Raw genomic sequence first — 14,989 nt, 5'->3', positions numbered from 1 at the left:
CCCTCAAAAAACCGTCGTCTATCCAAGGATTTACTGCGTACCTAGGCACTATTGAATAAAGCCAACCTAGGCAGTCGTAATCCGCCTCATTTCCATGGCGTTGAACTATTTAAGTAGGTAATAAAGGGGGAGGATGATGTACTGAAAAGCTGCGCAGTTTCGAAACAGGCAGTATTAACTGAAACAATACTTGTATGAACCCATGGATGGGCACTTTCAAGGCAAATGGGATCATTAAGGTAAGGGCGAACAAGACGATGAGAAACGTCGACCACATCGATGTAAGGGTGTTGGTATAGGAAGGGACGTTTGCCTGAAGATATGCAGTATGAACACAGGAGCGATAACCTATGCACACATTACGACCCAGAACTCGGGGGGAGACGACTTCCTATGTTCTCGATATTGTTATGTGCGTACCTTATTGATGGCAAACTTCAGAAGGTCCGGTCAGCCAAACTGAAAGCAATCGGTGAACCTTTACCAACCGCTCTACATTCTTCGTAACCATCTTCTCACTCGTTCTAGGTATATCGTGCGTCAAAGGATAGCAGATACATGCATGTATAAAATTTATATAGTAGGCTAGTGCGTCAGTAGGAATAACTCGTGAGTACATATGTAAGCCTATCTTGAAAGCTGCAGATTATATGAATATATGGCAGAAGTGGTAATGAATCGTCTAAAGATAATGCACAAAGGCACAAAGGGGCGGTTCGAGGTTCCGTGAGTTATTGACACTATAACTGAACCACGAATTAATATATACAATCGTATAAGAAATGAATTTATGAACACTTAGGAGAATATGAAATGGAATATAAGGACAGGTGGAATATTCGCTCGCTCCTTAAGCTCCCAGCGGAGCTTCATAGCTGTATTCGGTCAACCCAGCAAATTGGGGGAACGAGTTTCCAGTACTTTGGTAGCGCTCCAAGGGCAGCCAACTCTCATAATCCGTCCTAGCATACCCGGTCTTCTCTAGCGGTCGCCCTTCAAATCTTTCTTCAATCCACCTAAGCCAGATCTGTCTCGTAGCATCAAGTGTTGGTACGTGGCTCGTACCATTGACGACAACGTACTCTAAATCGCCACCAGGATAAACGTCGCGCGTTTCCTGGATGGTGGTGGACGTGATGTTGTACAGGATATACGGATCCGCAGTCCCTTGAAGCACGAGCAGCGGGCCTGCAAAGGGCTTACGCCCCGCATTGGCGATCCTAGCATATGCGTCAACATACCAGGTGCTCTTATAGTCGTCGCGGATTAAATTATCACTCGAGAGAAAGAGTTGGGCTGAAACTGAGACACCGCCAGATATTTCTTTGAATAGTTGTGTGCGTGCGACACCAAGAGGTGTTAGCCATGCGCTGAGCTCGAAGTCAGGGAAAATGCTGCTGAGTGCCAAGCCGACCCACGAGGGAATAAATTGCGGTACTAAGCGGTTGAATAGGTCTGTTGTCGGGCTTCCTGCGATCGAACCGAGGTATCCCTTGGCTAAGTGCTTGAATTCGTTATCTTTCTCTGCCGCGATAACTTCTGCAACACCCCAGGCCACTCCTCCACCTTGGCTGTGACCGAAGGATACGAAATGGTCATCAAGGCGATTAGGAAATGCAGCTAGGGATGCCTGGAGTGCGTATAAAGAGTCGCGCGCCGTGGTTTGCGACAGGGAGTACTGGTGTGGGATATCGCTACCATCCCAAGATTTAGATATGCCAAGGCCAGCGTAATCAGGGCCGACAACCGCATAACCCGCTAGGGCCAAGGTGAAAGGCGCAGAATCCCCATACCACAGAGCACGATGGGTTGATGGAGCTTGGGGGGCAAAAAATCCAGATGTCCCATGGGCCCAAATAACCGCGGGCGCCTTGGTAGTCTTATTGTGGACGTATCCCGACGAGCTTTGTTGGAATTTCTTAGGCAAGAATGGCCAGAGAATGAAGGCTGAGGCCGGGATTACCGTTCCATTATAGTCGGTAGTTGTGTAAAGAATGCGGGAGAGCGCCGTGTTAGGCGGGATGACGAAGGATGATGTGTTAGTGAAGTCCTGAACTTTCAGGAGAGTCCCAGGGCGCAACGCGGATGTGTTCGAGAGCGGGGGAAGATTATAGAAGGTATCCTCTGCGGGACCGCCATTGGCGAGTTGGGAACGGTCGAACCTAACAACGGTATTAATGCTAGAAGCCAATGTTGTTGACAAGTTCGCCGACTCGATTTGGGATGATGATAGAGTGAAAGTGGAATTAAAACCTGTTGACTGCTCAGTTACAGGTGGTGCTTGAGCAGTAACAGCCCGCGCCGTTAAGGAGAGAGCGAACAGCAGGAAGGACTGTAAAGGGGAAGGCATAATTGCTAATATGCTTCAAAGTAACTCTAGCCGGCGAACTGCCTTAAGAACCTGCTGGTATTGTATATACGGATTAGAGAAAGGAGTACATGGTTTTATACTCCCAGACGCATCCACTAAAAACGAGTCATTACCACAATTTGCTTAGATATCTATACACACACTCAGTAATCCCTTACCATCTCGTTAGTTTCTTGATTTCCCATCGTTGTCATATGAGTGCTCCTAGTAGCTGTGCCACAACCTCTGACGAAAGCGAGATGGAAAAGCGGAGCAATCCCCACGGACATTTCCACGGAAGCTCAAAGAGCATAATGTACGAGGAGCATCTGTAAGCTCACACGATGGAATAGCAACTCGCGCAATAGGGTCATACTATTAGGTAAATTGTTGTATAATCACTTCTTGAAAGTGTCACTATGTTTTATGGGCGGTTTGTCAGCTCCTATATTGAGAGTTTATCAGCACGTTGACTATGAATTTCATAACAACTACCTACCTAGGTATATATGTAGTAGCTATGTAGTTTAATTGCGATTGATAGAAATGCCTCGTCATTTCACAGCTTTGCGTGGTTGTATAACCACGTTTGAACTTCTGGTGAGTTGGCAGTTTTCGCCCAGAACTGAAGAAGAGTGTAAGCATCTTTGTGTTACGGTAGATCGGTATGAAGTTTGTTGGTTACGTAGAATATTTCGGTGAGAAGTGCTGAAAGCTGCCATATGACCGAAATGAACCTATTAACTCAGCTGACTCTATTCTTGGGCTGACTGTATTAATGATGTTGTATTTATTGAAAATGTGATAAAAAGATAAATGGCTACACACTGTGTAGGGGAGGTTATACTTCCCGCTCGCCATATGATTGATGGTACGGTATTCCATAATCATTCGTCTTGGCAAAGGGTTAACACTCTTCCTCGCAAACGATTCTTGGGGAATGTTTGATGCGAATGAAAGATTAGATAGCTCAAGGATATTTAATCGTATATTCGATTCGACCTTATCATTGATAGATAGGTTCCCTTGGATATCTGTACGCACCTACGTCATTGAACATGGCAGAGCGGACCGTAAGGCGCGTTTGACAAGCGGGGGTTTGGTATAAGAGGCTTCTCTTATCAATTTGAATATTGAACTGGTTGGAACAAAACATAACTATTAAAATAATTATTCAAGAAAGAAATCAACAGTATTACTTCCTGGGAGATTGAAGAATTAGCCACATAAAATGTCTGAATTAACCTCTATCACCGACTTCCCGAAGCCGAAGACTGTCACGGGCGGTTGTCTCTGCGGCGCGATCAGGTACCAGGCTAACTTTCCAGAGGACCATGATTTCTTAAAATCAGTAAGTGAATAGTTGATATTCTATTCCGTTAGGGTTTATGGCATATCGTCTTGCATCAACTAACAACCCGAATCGTAGAGTGGTAGTTGTCAATGCACTCAATGTAGGCGCAACACCGGAGCCTTGATTTTCGTGGCGCATACCGCACCACTCAGTGGGTTCACATTCCTAACGTCGACCACGACACTAAAGAATTTCTACGCAACCCCTGGTTTTCAACGCGGGTTTTGCACTGATTGTGGGAGTTTCTTGTACTGGAGGGATGAATCGCGTCAAGACATTGCGCTCGCCGTAGGAGGTGTGGATCCTGAGTTTCTGTCCAAGTTCGGATTTGCGCTTGCGAACGCCTCTGGAAACAACGTGTGGTGCGAGAACGAGATTAAGGGAGTTACTGATGGTCTAGTTGGCAAGCAGAGAGGTGTCAAGTGGGCTAGGAGTAGTGAGGAGGGTGTAAGGATGTAGAGTAGGATACCAAGTCGAGGAATTAGTTGCAGTCAGGCATATGATCAATCGAGTGCTAATCAATTGATTCTTGCCATGGTTGTCTCCTAGAGTAAGCGAAACATTCAGTGGCATGAATGAACACCAATAGCAGAAAAGTAGTAGGAACACGGATGAGAAGTTAGATGAATACTTGATGAGCAATTGATGATGTGGTTATGAGACGAACATGAAGATGGCTGGGGTAGGACGCGCCGGAGATGATGGGGAAATCGCCAAGCCGGGAAAATGCCGGTTGACTGCGGACAAGCCAATGGATTAAGCGATATATACTATGTTGCGTATATTTCTGACATCTTCAATGCCTACAACGCCTACAACAGGCTGGTGTGGCATCAGTGGTTTAGTGGTAAAATCCATCGTTGCCATCGATGGGCCCCGCGTTCGATTCGCGGCTGATGCATTTAATCTTTTGCTTTTTTCACCCATTCTCAGGTTATAACTCGGTTTAATTACAATGTTTCTTTTTTGCTGTTCGTTTTTAATATACCAATACCCAACTCCCGTGGTCGTGATAGCCTTTTCGCACACTCAGATAGTCCTCGTGTGCATAGATATCTGAGTAGATACAGCGTCGTTGACGTCCATTACGCACGTTTGTTCCTAGGTCTATTTTATCTTAAGTCTGACTATTGGATCCGTTTGCCAAAAGCATCATCAACTGTCACATACCCATAACAAGGCAAGACTTTTTAAGTAAGGTATATATCAACTCTCGATTCTCTCTAATTCAACAGTTATGTATACATTATATATATCAAAATCTCCTATTCCTCCCATTCACCACATCTATCTCAATGCAACACTCCATCTATCCCAACTCCACCATCTACAAAAGGAAAGCAACAACAGCCAAGAGACCAAGGCTGAGGGAAGCGGTCTTAGCGGATCCAGCGGTAACGATGGACGCCGTGGGGTACGCGGCAGTGCAGTCGTTTCCGTTGCAAGCGACGGCGCTGTAGCCAGGCAATGTGGTGGTGGGCGCGACCGGGTAGCCGGTGCCGGCACTGTATGTAGGCACGGTGCTGTTGGTGTTACCACCGCTGCTGTAGCCACCTGTGGGGTAAATGGCAGCGGTTGTGAGCGTAGTCGCGATGTACGCGCTGCTGGCGCCAGCAACGGGGTAGCTGGATACAGCGACGATTTGGACAGGCTTCGACGGCGAAGAACCGTTCTCGTTGCTGCCGGCCGGGTAAGTGGCGGTGGTTGGGACTGGCGAAGCAGCGGGGTATGTGTTGCTCTCGAAGACTGCGGGGTGGGTGATGACGACGGTGGTAACGGGCACGGTCTCGCTGGTTACGGAACCGACGGGGCAGTTGGTTACGCTGGCTGGGCACTTGGTGATTGTGCTGACGCGAGTGCTGTACACAGTGCTGGTAGTGGTTACACCAGCACCACCAGTTGGCTTAGGAGACTGGGTCTGGTAAGCCTGGGTCTGGACACCGGTTTGCGTCGCGGTGACGGGGCACACGGTGGTGTACAGAGCGATGGTCTTGGTGACCACGGAGCCGCGGGCCGGGCAGTCGGTTACGCTGGCGGCGCAGGATGTTACGGTGTATACGCTTGTGGTGTACACGGTGCTGGTCGTGTACGACGTCGTAGAAGAGTTGTTGACGGGGTACGATAGCGAAGTGACGCTGGCGGAAGAACTGCTTGATGAAACACTGGCGGTGGGGTAGCTGCTGCTGGTGCCAGTGATGGTCGGGTAGTTGCTCTGCGACGCAGTGGTCGTGGCAGAGACGCTTAGGGTAGCCGACTGGGTGGATGAGCTGGAGGTCTCATCGGGAGGGCAGTCGTCCTCTTCCGAAGAGGTGCTTGAGGCAGTGGTCGAGGCGCTGTAAGAAGAGCTGGTGGTGGTGAGAGACGAGATAGTGCTGCTGCTGGTGGACACCGAGCTGGAAGAAGATTGCGTGGTGGTCGCAGAAGCGCTGGAGGTCGAAGTAGCAACAGAGCTCGTGGTGCTGTCAGTGCAGGTCTCGTTGGGGTCGAAAGAGCTGCTGGAGGAGGTAGCAATGTAAGAAGACGAAGCTGAAGTCACAGTGTTGCTGCTGTTCGAAGGGTCAGCGGAGCTTGAAGTCGAGGCGCTGCTTGAGGTGGCAGCAGAGCTGGAGCTGGAGCTAGAGGTGCTGCTTGAAGTAGTAGCAACGTAGCTGGAAGTCGAAGCGCTGCTGCTAGTGCTCGTGACAGTGCTTGAGGCAGAGCTTGAAGTTGACGTGGTGCTGACAGTTGAAGAAGTGGAGGAGCTGGTGGATGTGGTGCTAATAGTGCTGCTGGTGGAAGACGAGGTCGTGCTTGTCGAGGTCACAACCGAGCTGGTCGAGGTAGGAGGAGCGCAGACATCGCCAGAGCAGCCACCACATTTCAGGGCCTCGGCAATTGAGTCGGAGTACTTCTTTCCTGCCAGGTTCTGGTTCTCGGAAGCATAGTAAGCGTCCCACAGCATAGCACCACCGAAATGCTTCTTGTTCTTGTACGAGCAGATGAGAGACTTGGCTGCACTGGGAGAAATGTAACCGCTTCCGAGCAGACCGACGGCCTCGAGGCTGCCGGGAAGTCCGATGTACAACTCGGCAGCGCTGTTGACGCCACCATCGATAAAGTCCGACCAATCGTTGTAGTTGAATCCGGTACCGGCAGCTTCGCAAGATGGGTTGTTGTAGAATTGAACCCAGATCTAAAGTTCACCCATGATTAGTTAAACCATTCTCAATCCACATATAGGGGTTGGCATCGCTATACAGCTAACGATGGGACTCAAATAAAATTTAAAATTACCTTATCGAACTTAGCCTGTTGGAGGATAGTCTTCATTTGGAAGTACTGGTCAGACTGCGGGCATTGGGGAGCGGCGGTAAGAATGATGCTCTTGCGGTCATTCTGGATGAGTGTGCGAAGATGGTTGACCATGTTGACGTATGGCTGTTGGTTAGCTTCAGGCTTGAGTTAGCAATGCATGGTCTGGAATAAGATGATATGAAGAGGTAAACCTTACCAAACTTCGTTTCGATATCAAAGTCGAAACCATCGATGGTTGTGTGGCTCGTGGAACTAGGGTCGAAAGGTCGGGGACCGTGGTAGCTGCTCTTGTAGGGACCAAAGGCCTGGTAGAGGAATTCGGCGAAATCGATACCAGCCTGGACAGTGGAAAGTGTGTAGTTGCTAGTGGCCGAGAATTCTCCTCCGACGGACAACAACACCTTCTTACCCAGCCTCTGGCACTTTTGGATGTCGTCCTTGATGTAAGAGCACGAGCTGAGGAGCTTAGATTTACGGTTGTTGTTTGAGTAGACCTCTGCTGCGCAATGGGCAGCGAAGTTTGTACCCGGATAACCTGTGCCGTTTCCATTCTCAGGGGAATTGTTCACGAAGCCAACAGTAACATAGTCAATGTTATCATTTTCACAGTGGTCACCGAGGAAGTCAGTGTCAGGGCCTGATTGTCCCTATACACGTAAGTTAGCACATGATAAAACAACTTCTAATGAATTGTCATACCCAGTAAGCGTTAAGCTTGTAGTCTTTTGTGTAAGTTGTAGCAGCAACGGTAGACGCCGAGACGGCAGCAGCCACCAAAACTGAGTGCTTCAGCTGCATCTTTGCTAGCCTATTAGGGGATTATGTGATACGTAAAGATCGTAAAGTGGCCTAGGCCGTAATGAACGTGATCGTCAAGATACTCAACGAAAGGACGCAAACAAGATGTCTGCAACGGCTGGCTAGTACGCCGATTATTGTCGACTCAACAGGTGATGAGAGAGGGAAGAAGAAAGAAAGAAAAGAGGGAAACCCGAGTATGAGTAGAAAAACACTCACACCAACAGCCATTCCCGCCCTGGTTAGGGGTTAACCGTCCTTCATAGTGACAGCCGTACGCTAAAGCAGGTGAAGTCCTAGATTGCGGGACTATAATTCGACGATCGGAAAATGCCTACGTCCACAGCACCAACTACTCCTTACCTAATTTCCTAAGTCGGTCAAATTGAGGCTGGGCCATCCCAAACGGGACTGCGTGCCGAAGCAGTCTATCGTGGTAGGCCGAAGAGTCATCGCCAAACTAACGCCCATTATGCGGGACGCACAAAGAACATGTGCCATCGAATTTGGGAAGGTAGCTGACATTCAGGAACAAGTATAGCGTTCGGCCTAGAACCAGCCCTAAGGCATAGTAGAGGGGCGCCGACAAGGGGTAGCGATTGGTCGGCTACGAGGGCCGAGCTATTGATGCCATTCATACGGCACAGCGAGATTCTCATAGGCTGCACGAAAGACGCTAGGCGATGATTGATTAAGATCTAGAGCAAGGGGGTCACCTTTCCGTCGGACCATCTGAGGCTCGCTTAGAAAGAGTTTGTTTAATGGAGAAAATTTGCGAAGAGGAAAAGATCATCATCGTCAACAACAACAACAACAACAACATATGATGCATAGGGCTGTCAGCGATACAATATAGTCCAACTAGGAAGATGAAGTATCTGGGCTGGTTTGGTACTCAACACCCTTATAAATACCCTCGATACCATCATTGTAATGTGTCCCTTCGCTTTCGAAGTAGATCATCACCCGGCGAAGCGCTTTTCATTTCCCCTGAATAGACCGTCGCCGTAGGGCGTGTGCTAAGTAGGACCGGATCTCTCTAGCTCGCACTTCGCTAGCTGGAAGCGCCCAAAATCTCCACAGATGTCGGCCAAAATCATGGAAATGGAAAGGTCCTACACAACAGATCAACAGTGACGCGGCATATTTAATAGTCTGCTCGCGATGCTAATCTGTATAGTAAGAAAAGTTCAATTTTCTAAATTGTTGATCACTCTGGGATGACGTTTCCTCCGCAAATCACCTAGACGCCTAGTGTATTTGGCTGGGCTAGATTCATGATTGACGAAAGTGAGCGGTTTTCCAGACTAGATCTCGGGTTTTAGGAGGTATAGAGCCGATTTATTGTATCGGATTCTGGAGCCATCATAACCCCCGCGAAAGGGGTATAGAATTGGACGGTCGTCATATCGCCTAATAGGAAGCCCTCACCACTGTATTTAGGCAACCAGCGCCCAAAATTGACGTCGCGCGTCGCTAATTATGTAATAAGTCCGACTCGAAGATACGTTACATCATTTTGTCTTAATGCGACGACAATATAGGTATATGGGTACCCCGGTAATCCATCCATATATCGGATCGCAAACTGCACCCCAACTCGGCCAGTTCCGCTGTATGCCTAGGTATGAAGTATAACTTGTTAGCTCCTATCCTATGTGCTAAAGCGAAATCCATAGCGAGTGTGATAGTCTTACTTTGTGGTATACCCACCCAGGTACCTAGGCATGAATATCAGATGATGAATAGGATCTTTGCACCAATTGGCGATGGCCGTTGGGGGATTAACGGTCGTAAGCTCTAACCACAAGTCCGTCTACTAAAGTTTATGGTCGGCTATTTCGCCGTGGATTTGCGGTGCCGGAGAACTCAACCCCCTCGCGCAATAATATATTCCTAAGGTCGACCAAGGCTCCGGAAAGGGTGATAAAGACAAAAAGTCCGGCATAAATAACTCCGGTTCAGGGAATTGGGTTCTCGAAACATCCTCTCTATCTTGGCTCGTTGCGCTGCTGCCCGCTATCTTCCCCTATAGAAGCCTTAAACTCGGTATAGATAGAGCCTAGCTGGGGTGTTATGGAAGGAACTCTGCAATTGTCCCTTCAAAATATCTCCAAATTTTCCCTTCGGTAGATCCAATGCCTCATCGATTTTGCCTTCTAGTGCCCGATAGAATCGGGGGAAGAGTTCCATCTGCAGAAAATTCTCGTAAGTCGCTTCTGTAAATATAGGACCTGGAGATTCCTCGATGAGGCTCGGCTCTACAAGATCTACTTTCCGTTTAGACTATACATTCACACATTTATGAATTGGACTCACACGGAGAAGGTATGTTCATAGGACTATCGGCTAGAAACAGTACGCCGTATATATGTCTCCACTTCTCTTCCTCGGTCTTCCTCGTAAACTCCTTCCGACCTCGAAGCAATTCCTCGATAGCGGGACTAATACCCTCCCTTTGCTTTTTTGCTCTGATCCCGTACGGTGGATCTTGCCTCGTATGCGACTCTAAGGACATATTGGGACCTAATTCCATATCGCAACGAGGGCAACATGGTGGTATCTTATGTGCCCTGAAAAGATGCTCCCTACTCTATAGTCAGCATTTAAAGATTTTCCGCGAGTAGCGCATATCCGACGAGGGCGTACTTCATTCGGTGCACCGAAAGGAAACCGTGACGATAGCAGCCTTCGCTTTGTGGAATGGCGATGACCTGGCGCCTAGGGCGGTTTCTTGAGGCGTATCGCATGGAAGTTTTTCTTTCCTCGTTACGAATTTCGTCGCCGCTACTGTTAATCGGACCAATAAGGACTTCGGACTCGCCCTGCGGGTATGTTGTACCGGTGCTAGCAATTAAGGCGCTTCTTGCTGAGGGCTGCTGAAATGGAATGCTCGATTTATCCACGGATAGGGCTTGATCGTTATTAGACAAGATTCGTTAGGGCAAGTTCCATGGTATATCCGAATCCAGGGGATAGGCTCGTTTCTCTTCCATATGTTGCTTCCAGGGAATATAAGGAGGTACTGGTTGGGATACTTTTGCATAGTTTATTTCAAATGGAAAACTAATGGTCCGCTTTTGGTAGGAGGGTATCAATTTGCTCGTGTACAGACGATTGCGGCAGAATTTTACTAAACCTACAACGATCTATCAACTTTTCCCTCACAATTAAATATTGATGATATTAAAGTCATTTGAGAATATTGGAGCTAGAGTTCATCGCCACGGGGCTTTGAGTAAACTCACTGTAGGCTGTATCTCTAACCATTATAGCTAAAGGATCCAAATCTAGTGGGTTCTTTTGGTTCCTGACGCCGTCCGTGTAGCGGGTTTCCAATGTCCAGATCCCATTGTTGGAGCGGGGTCAAATGCTGCTGGCCATCGTTGAGCACTTTCGTCCCGAAACAAAGGCCAATGGTTCATTTTCGTCGATTATATACTGGACTCGTGGGAAATAGCCAATAATAAAAATAAACAGGATTTTTATAAAAAGAAAAGAGCGTAAACGAGGGGTTTTATTCTGGGGATTTAGAGTCGGATTGATCCCAGGAAACAATTGTTGCCCGTGCGCAAGACCTCAGGCGCGCAGCCATAGTTGGCTCTGCCCCCAAGTGCGGGATCCTTCAAGGCGCAAAAAGCAGTGGCGGCACACCAATGACGGAAATGTGCAACAAACTCACTGGCTTGCATAGCATCCAACTGTGTATCTCATGACTTTATTTGATGTGCCTATATATTGAACGGTCATCAGTCCATACTGAATACGGGCATATGGATGGACAACCCCTAAAAATATACCTCACCGACTACCTAGCTAGGTTGTAATATTCTAAGATGGTGATGGCTTGAAGAGTCGCCTAAGGAATGAGCGGGGTAGTTAGGCAACCGCTAATCCTTACAACAACCTAACAAATCATATATGAAGTAGCTGACTACCTACATAGTACCTACTTAAAGCCCATTTACATTTGAAATTCCCGCGATTACACTTGATGATATCTTGATCATCTTATTTTATTTTATACCATTTTATTAGGAATAGATAGATTCGAAGCTAATTATGGGTATACTGTTGTTGGTTATCTCAAGGTTCGCGTTCCCATCTCTCGATATGATCGTCTACTACTAACAACATTGTAGTATCTTACTATTCTTGAGCGTAGCCTCTTTCATCCCTCAATATAGTCGAATCTTATCCCGCGGCGACTGCTCTAGAATTTCGCCTTACTATGTGCTTTTCAACTTCATCGTGGCTACGGAGCAGCTTACCATTAGCTTGCATTTTATCATAGTTAATGATGCCATCATGGACAATATCGTGCACACTCCTCCGGTGGCTGGTGATTGGCTCAACTTAGCTCAGTTTAGCACTGTCTGGGTCTGTCAATTGATACTGTAAGTGAATATACGTTCTCAAGAGAAGTAGTCTACTGCTGATTAGGTATTCTTCTGCAAGGTTTGGACTTTACCTCCGCTACTCATCGTTGACGCGCACCAACAAATACTGGATGATAGTTGTCTATATCGCCTACTTCCTTATCTCGGGAGTACCAGTCATAATCGAGTCTACCCTAATACCTCCCTCATCTGGATCCTCTTTTAATGAGAGTTGGTGGTACTCTGTCGTGTTTTTCTACATCCATAGCGTCTTTATAAACCCCGTAATTACTGCTCTCGCCATCGCCTCCCTATTTCCTCAACGGAAGGAGTTGCTGTTATACCAGGAGATTGGCGCATTGAGCCCCACCGGACTTGTCGCTCAAACCACCATATTTACGATAGTGGCTTTCCTTTGGATCGTGCGCATCCCTTTGCCTTGGGGTGTTCGCTTTACCGCATGGTATCAGGTTGTTGGCTGGGCTGCCGTTGATAACTTGATCTTTGCTCTCGTACAGGGAATCTTATGTTGGGAATCGAGAAAGTTGAAATCGGTGGGACATACAACCGATGATGAATCCGCTCCTTTGCTTCCATCGGAATAAGGGTGTACGATTGATTTAACAGTTATATAAGAGACGTATGTTGACTATGCTGTATCAAGAACCACAACCTCCGCTTCGGCCTCACCAACATTCTCCACTGCTAATTTATCGCCGCTGTTAACATTATCCACAAATACGCCGTCACCCTCATTCAATACCTCATCTCGGCCATCTATCCGAATCTTGGCTTGTCCCTGCTTCGTCATCGGAAGATGAACGTACACCTTTCTTTTACTATTTTCTGTCACCTTAGCCCCAACAGCCCAATCGAATTTTCCTTGCGGAGGGATTATACCGGCTCCCATGACAAAATCGGCATGTATCGGTATAGATCCTTCAATTGTCGGCTCAGCGATTTTTTCCTGCTCAAATGTGGCGTCTGGGCCGCCCTTAAGCGGGCTTAGAATCGGCACAAAACCCTTGCGTTTCTCCTCATCATCAAAGTGACGGGTGTGGTATCTCGGAGTGAGTCCACGCTTCCACGGGATGGCCCAAATCTGGAGAAAATGAACCGTATCCCTTGCGTGTTCATTTTGCTCGGAATGCGCAATGCCCGTACCGCCGGTGGTGAACTGGACACCCCCTCGGCGCATCCGATAAAACTTATCCGACTGCTCACCCTCAGCACCCTTGCGAAGCATGCTATCTCGGTGGGTCAGCTCCCCGGAAATGATATAACTAAATATCTCAAAATCGCGATGAGGGTGTGTTGGAAACCCAGAATTGGCCTTGACCCGATCTTCGTTCAAGACCCTCAACGAACCGAAATGTGTAAAACTCGGGTCATACCAGTCAGCGAACGAAAAACTGTGGTAAGTGTTGAGCCATCCATGATCTGAGTGTCCGCGCGCGGCCGAACGATGAAGTGTGATTTTGGCGTGAGAGAGCATTTTGGTCGTGGCGCTTTTAAAAGTGTTCATGGACTGATAATCCTGGAATGTCAAATCTAGTATGTATTTTTCAAGATGTGTCGATTTCAGTATGATTTCAGTATGATTTCTTAGTTGATGAAGTTAAGTGCAATGGATTAATGTTGAATTTGAAGTTGAAATCATAATCGAAATGAAATATTTTATACTTGGGCAGTTATACTACTTCAAACATATTTCTAGAATGAAACGAAGCAGGCAAATTGGCCTGGAATTTGAATTACAAAGCATTTGGTGATGGTTGCAAAGAATCTGACTTATAAGAATTTCCAGGGGTAATAGTTCTAAACTATTTAGAAAGACCACCTAATTTCGGCCGACTAAGATTAGTACTTGCATCAGACTGGAGGCTTAAATTTGCCATCTCTTTCTCATGAAATGGGGATTTTCAAGATTTGAACTTTCGAAAACTGCTTACCACACATTAGCTCATGCTTATTCGCTTCATTACCTAAGGGGGTACGTATCTATGTACTCTATTAAAGTAGGACCCTGCGCTAGTACGAAAATAGAAATCCATCTTACCCCACCATTGACAGTACTTAGGTACTTATTAATATTCTATTTACGTATATGTATACAAGTATATGCCTTTTTGAATGAAGATCTACCACTTTAGATACATGGTATTCTACTACCTCGTTCATGATTAAAAATGGTAGCCACGTGTTGGTGCGTGTAACCGCATTGCGTGCAGATTATGGCATTGTGGCACAATAGGGTCAATGCATCCAGATATCCACTCGGCAGCCCCGGCCAAGATCCAAAGTTGCGGCGGGGGTTATCCGGGATCCCAGTAGCCCGGACCTGCACTTTTACAGGACTTGCAGCACTTTGCAGCACAAACGGAAAAAACCAAGAACCGTCTCGTCCAATCAAATTCAAGGGCGCTAAGTCCCTCCTCCACTTTACTCCAACAATTGGTCGCAAAATATTTCGATTTCTCTCCATAGGAAAGAAAAAAAAAATTAATAGATTTTGATCACGATGCCGATTGCGCGCGCTTCTTCATGTAGCGCCAGTGCTTCTGCACTCATTTCCAAGAACGAATGTTCCCATAGACGATCTAGTTCCTGATCTTATCCAACCGCCTGATCATTACGTCGTATTCCGTCCAAACTCCCACTCAGACTACTTCCCGTATTACTTGCCTACTAGTAATCGCGCAAATTCGAGGAACGAGTACCAGATTTCATTAACTACGTTCCATTGCCCCGCGATCGATCGAACTCGATCCGACTCGACTGCATCCCATTACCTAGCTCCCTTACTCCACGAAT

General features: G+C 47.1%; 6 protein-coding genes and 1 non-coding gene across 7 annotated transcripts; 3 read left to right on the top strand and 4 right to left on the bottom strand.

Moving 5' to 3' along the window:
• Window positions 1-560: 560 nt before the first annotated feature.
• On the bottom strand, window positions 561-2,816 carry F4822DRAFT_124071 (putative secretory lipase). Its single transcript, XM_051452619.1, has one exon. The coding sequence runs from the start codon at window positions 2,348-2,350 to the stop codon at window positions 851-853; it is 1,500 nt and encodes a 499-aa protein (XP_051318079.1). The 5' UTR covers window positions 2,351-2,816; the 3' UTR covers window positions 561-850.
• A 595-nt stretch (window positions 2,817-3,411) lies between these two features.
• Window positions 3,412-4,297, top strand: F4822DRAFT_124075 (glutathione-dependent formaldehyde-activating GFA). Its single transcript, XM_051452620.1, has 2 exons — window positions 3,412-3,701; window positions 3,780-4,297. Exons 1-2 carry the CDS (start codon window positions 3,582-3,584, stop codon window positions 4,161-4,163), a joined length of 504 nt encoding a protein of 167 aa, XP_051318078.1. The 5' UTR covers window positions 3,412-3,581; the 3' UTR covers window positions 4,164-4,297.
• A 237-nt stretch (window positions 4,298-4,534) lies between these two features.
• F4822DRAFT_t41 lies at window positions 4,535-4,605 on the top strand. The gene has a single exon. It is a non-coding gene; the product is annotated as a tRNA-Gly (tRNA).
• A 426-nt stretch (window positions 4,606-5,031) lies between these two features.
• Window positions 5,032-8,157, bottom strand: F4822DRAFT_441329 (glycoside hydrolase superfamily; the record flags this gene model as incomplete). Its single annotated transcript, XM_051462849.1, has 4 exons — window positions 7,698-8,157; window positions 7,195-7,645; window positions 6,978-7,132; window positions 5,032-6,876 (listed from the first exon to the last, which is right to left on the bottom strand). Exons 1-4 carry the CDS (start codon window positions 7,794-7,796, stop codon window positions 5,032-5,034), a joined length of 2,550 nt encoding a protein of 849 aa, XP_051318077.1. The 5' UTR covers window positions 7,797-8,157.
• Window positions 8,158-9,718: 1,561 nt separating this feature from the next.
• On the bottom strand, window positions 9,719-11,066 carry F4822DRAFT_441327 (uncharacterized protein; the record flags this gene model as incomplete). The annotated part of the gene is made up of 4 exons (XM_051462848.1): window positions 9,719-10,066; window positions 10,116-10,384; window positions 10,446-10,710; window positions 11,045-11,066. The coding sequence occupies 4 exons, from the start codon at window positions 11,064-11,066 to the stop codon at window positions 9,837-9,839; spliced, it is 786 nt and encodes a 261-aa protein (XP_051318076.1). The 3' UTR covers window positions 9,719-9,836.
• Window positions 11,067-11,673: 607 nt separating this feature from the next.
• F4822DRAFT_123948 (uncharacterized protein) lies at window positions 11,674-13,061 on the top strand. Its single transcript, XM_051452617.1, has 4 exons — window positions 11,674-11,887; window positions 11,939-12,193; window positions 12,255-12,784; window positions 12,840-13,061. The coding sequence occupies exons 1-3, from the start codon at window positions 11,859-11,861 to the stop codon at window positions 12,778-12,780; spliced, it is 810 nt and encodes a 269-aa protein (XP_051318075.1). The 5' UTR covers window positions 11,674-11,858; the 3' UTR covers window positions 12,781-12,784; window positions 12,840-13,061.
• F4822DRAFT_123975 (RmlC-like cupin) lies at window positions 12,803-14,298 on the bottom strand. The gene has a single exon (XM_051452618.1). It carries the CDS (start codon window positions 13,698-13,700, stop codon window positions 12,825-12,827), a length of 876 nt encoding a protein of 291 aa, XP_051318074.1. The 5' UTR covers window positions 13,701-14,298; the 3' UTR covers window positions 12,803-12,824.
• Window positions 14,299-14,989: the final 691 nt, after the last annotated feature.

This window comes from Hypoxylon trugodes (genome assembly GCF_022578975.1).
Source record: "Hypoxylon trugodes strain CBS 135444 unplaced genomic scaffold F4822scaffold_2, whole genome shotgun sequence".
In the NCBI taxonomy this organism is placed as follows: Eukaryota; Fungi; Ascomycota; class Sordariomycetes; order Xylariales; family Hypoxylaceae; genus Hypoxylon; species Hypoxylon trugodes.
Note: the sequence above shows the minus strand (reverse complement) of the source record. Positions and strands in the feature narration are given on the sequence as shown.

What these genes read in the sequence shown, in the direction of transcription:
- F4822DRAFT_124071 (XM_051452619.1), bottom strand. Translation starts at nt 2,350, where the DNA reads ATGCCTTCCCCTTTACAGTCCTTCCTGCTGTTCGCTCTCTCCTTAACG.
- F4822DRAFT_124075 (XM_051452620.1), top strand. Translation starts at nt 3,582, where the DNA reads ATGTCTGAATTAACCTCTATCACCGACTTCCCGAAGCCGAAGACTGTC. An exon ending in ACCATGATTTCTTAAAATCA is followed by an intron (nt 3,702 to 3,779) that starts GTAAGTGAATAG and finishes CCCGAATCGTAG; the next exon opens with AGTGGTAGTTGTCAATGCAC.
- F4822DRAFT_123948 (XM_051452617.1), top strand. Translation starts at nt 11,859, where the DNA reads ATGGGTATACTGTTGTTGGTTATCTCAAG. An exon ending in CTGTTGTTGGTTATCTCAAG is followed by an intron (nt 11,888 to 11,938) that starts GTTCGCGTTCCC and finishes ACAACATTGTAG; the next exon opens with TATCTTACTATTCTTGAGCG. An exon ending in TGGGTCTGTCAATTGATACT is followed by an intron (nt 12,194 to 12,254) that starts GTAAGTGAATAT and finishes TTCTTCTGCAAG; the next exon opens with GTTTGGACTTTACCTCCGCT.
- F4822DRAFT_123975 (XM_051452618.1), bottom strand. Translation starts at nt 13,700, where the DNA reads ATGAACACTTTTAAAAGCGCCACGACCAAAATGCTCTCTCACGCCAAA.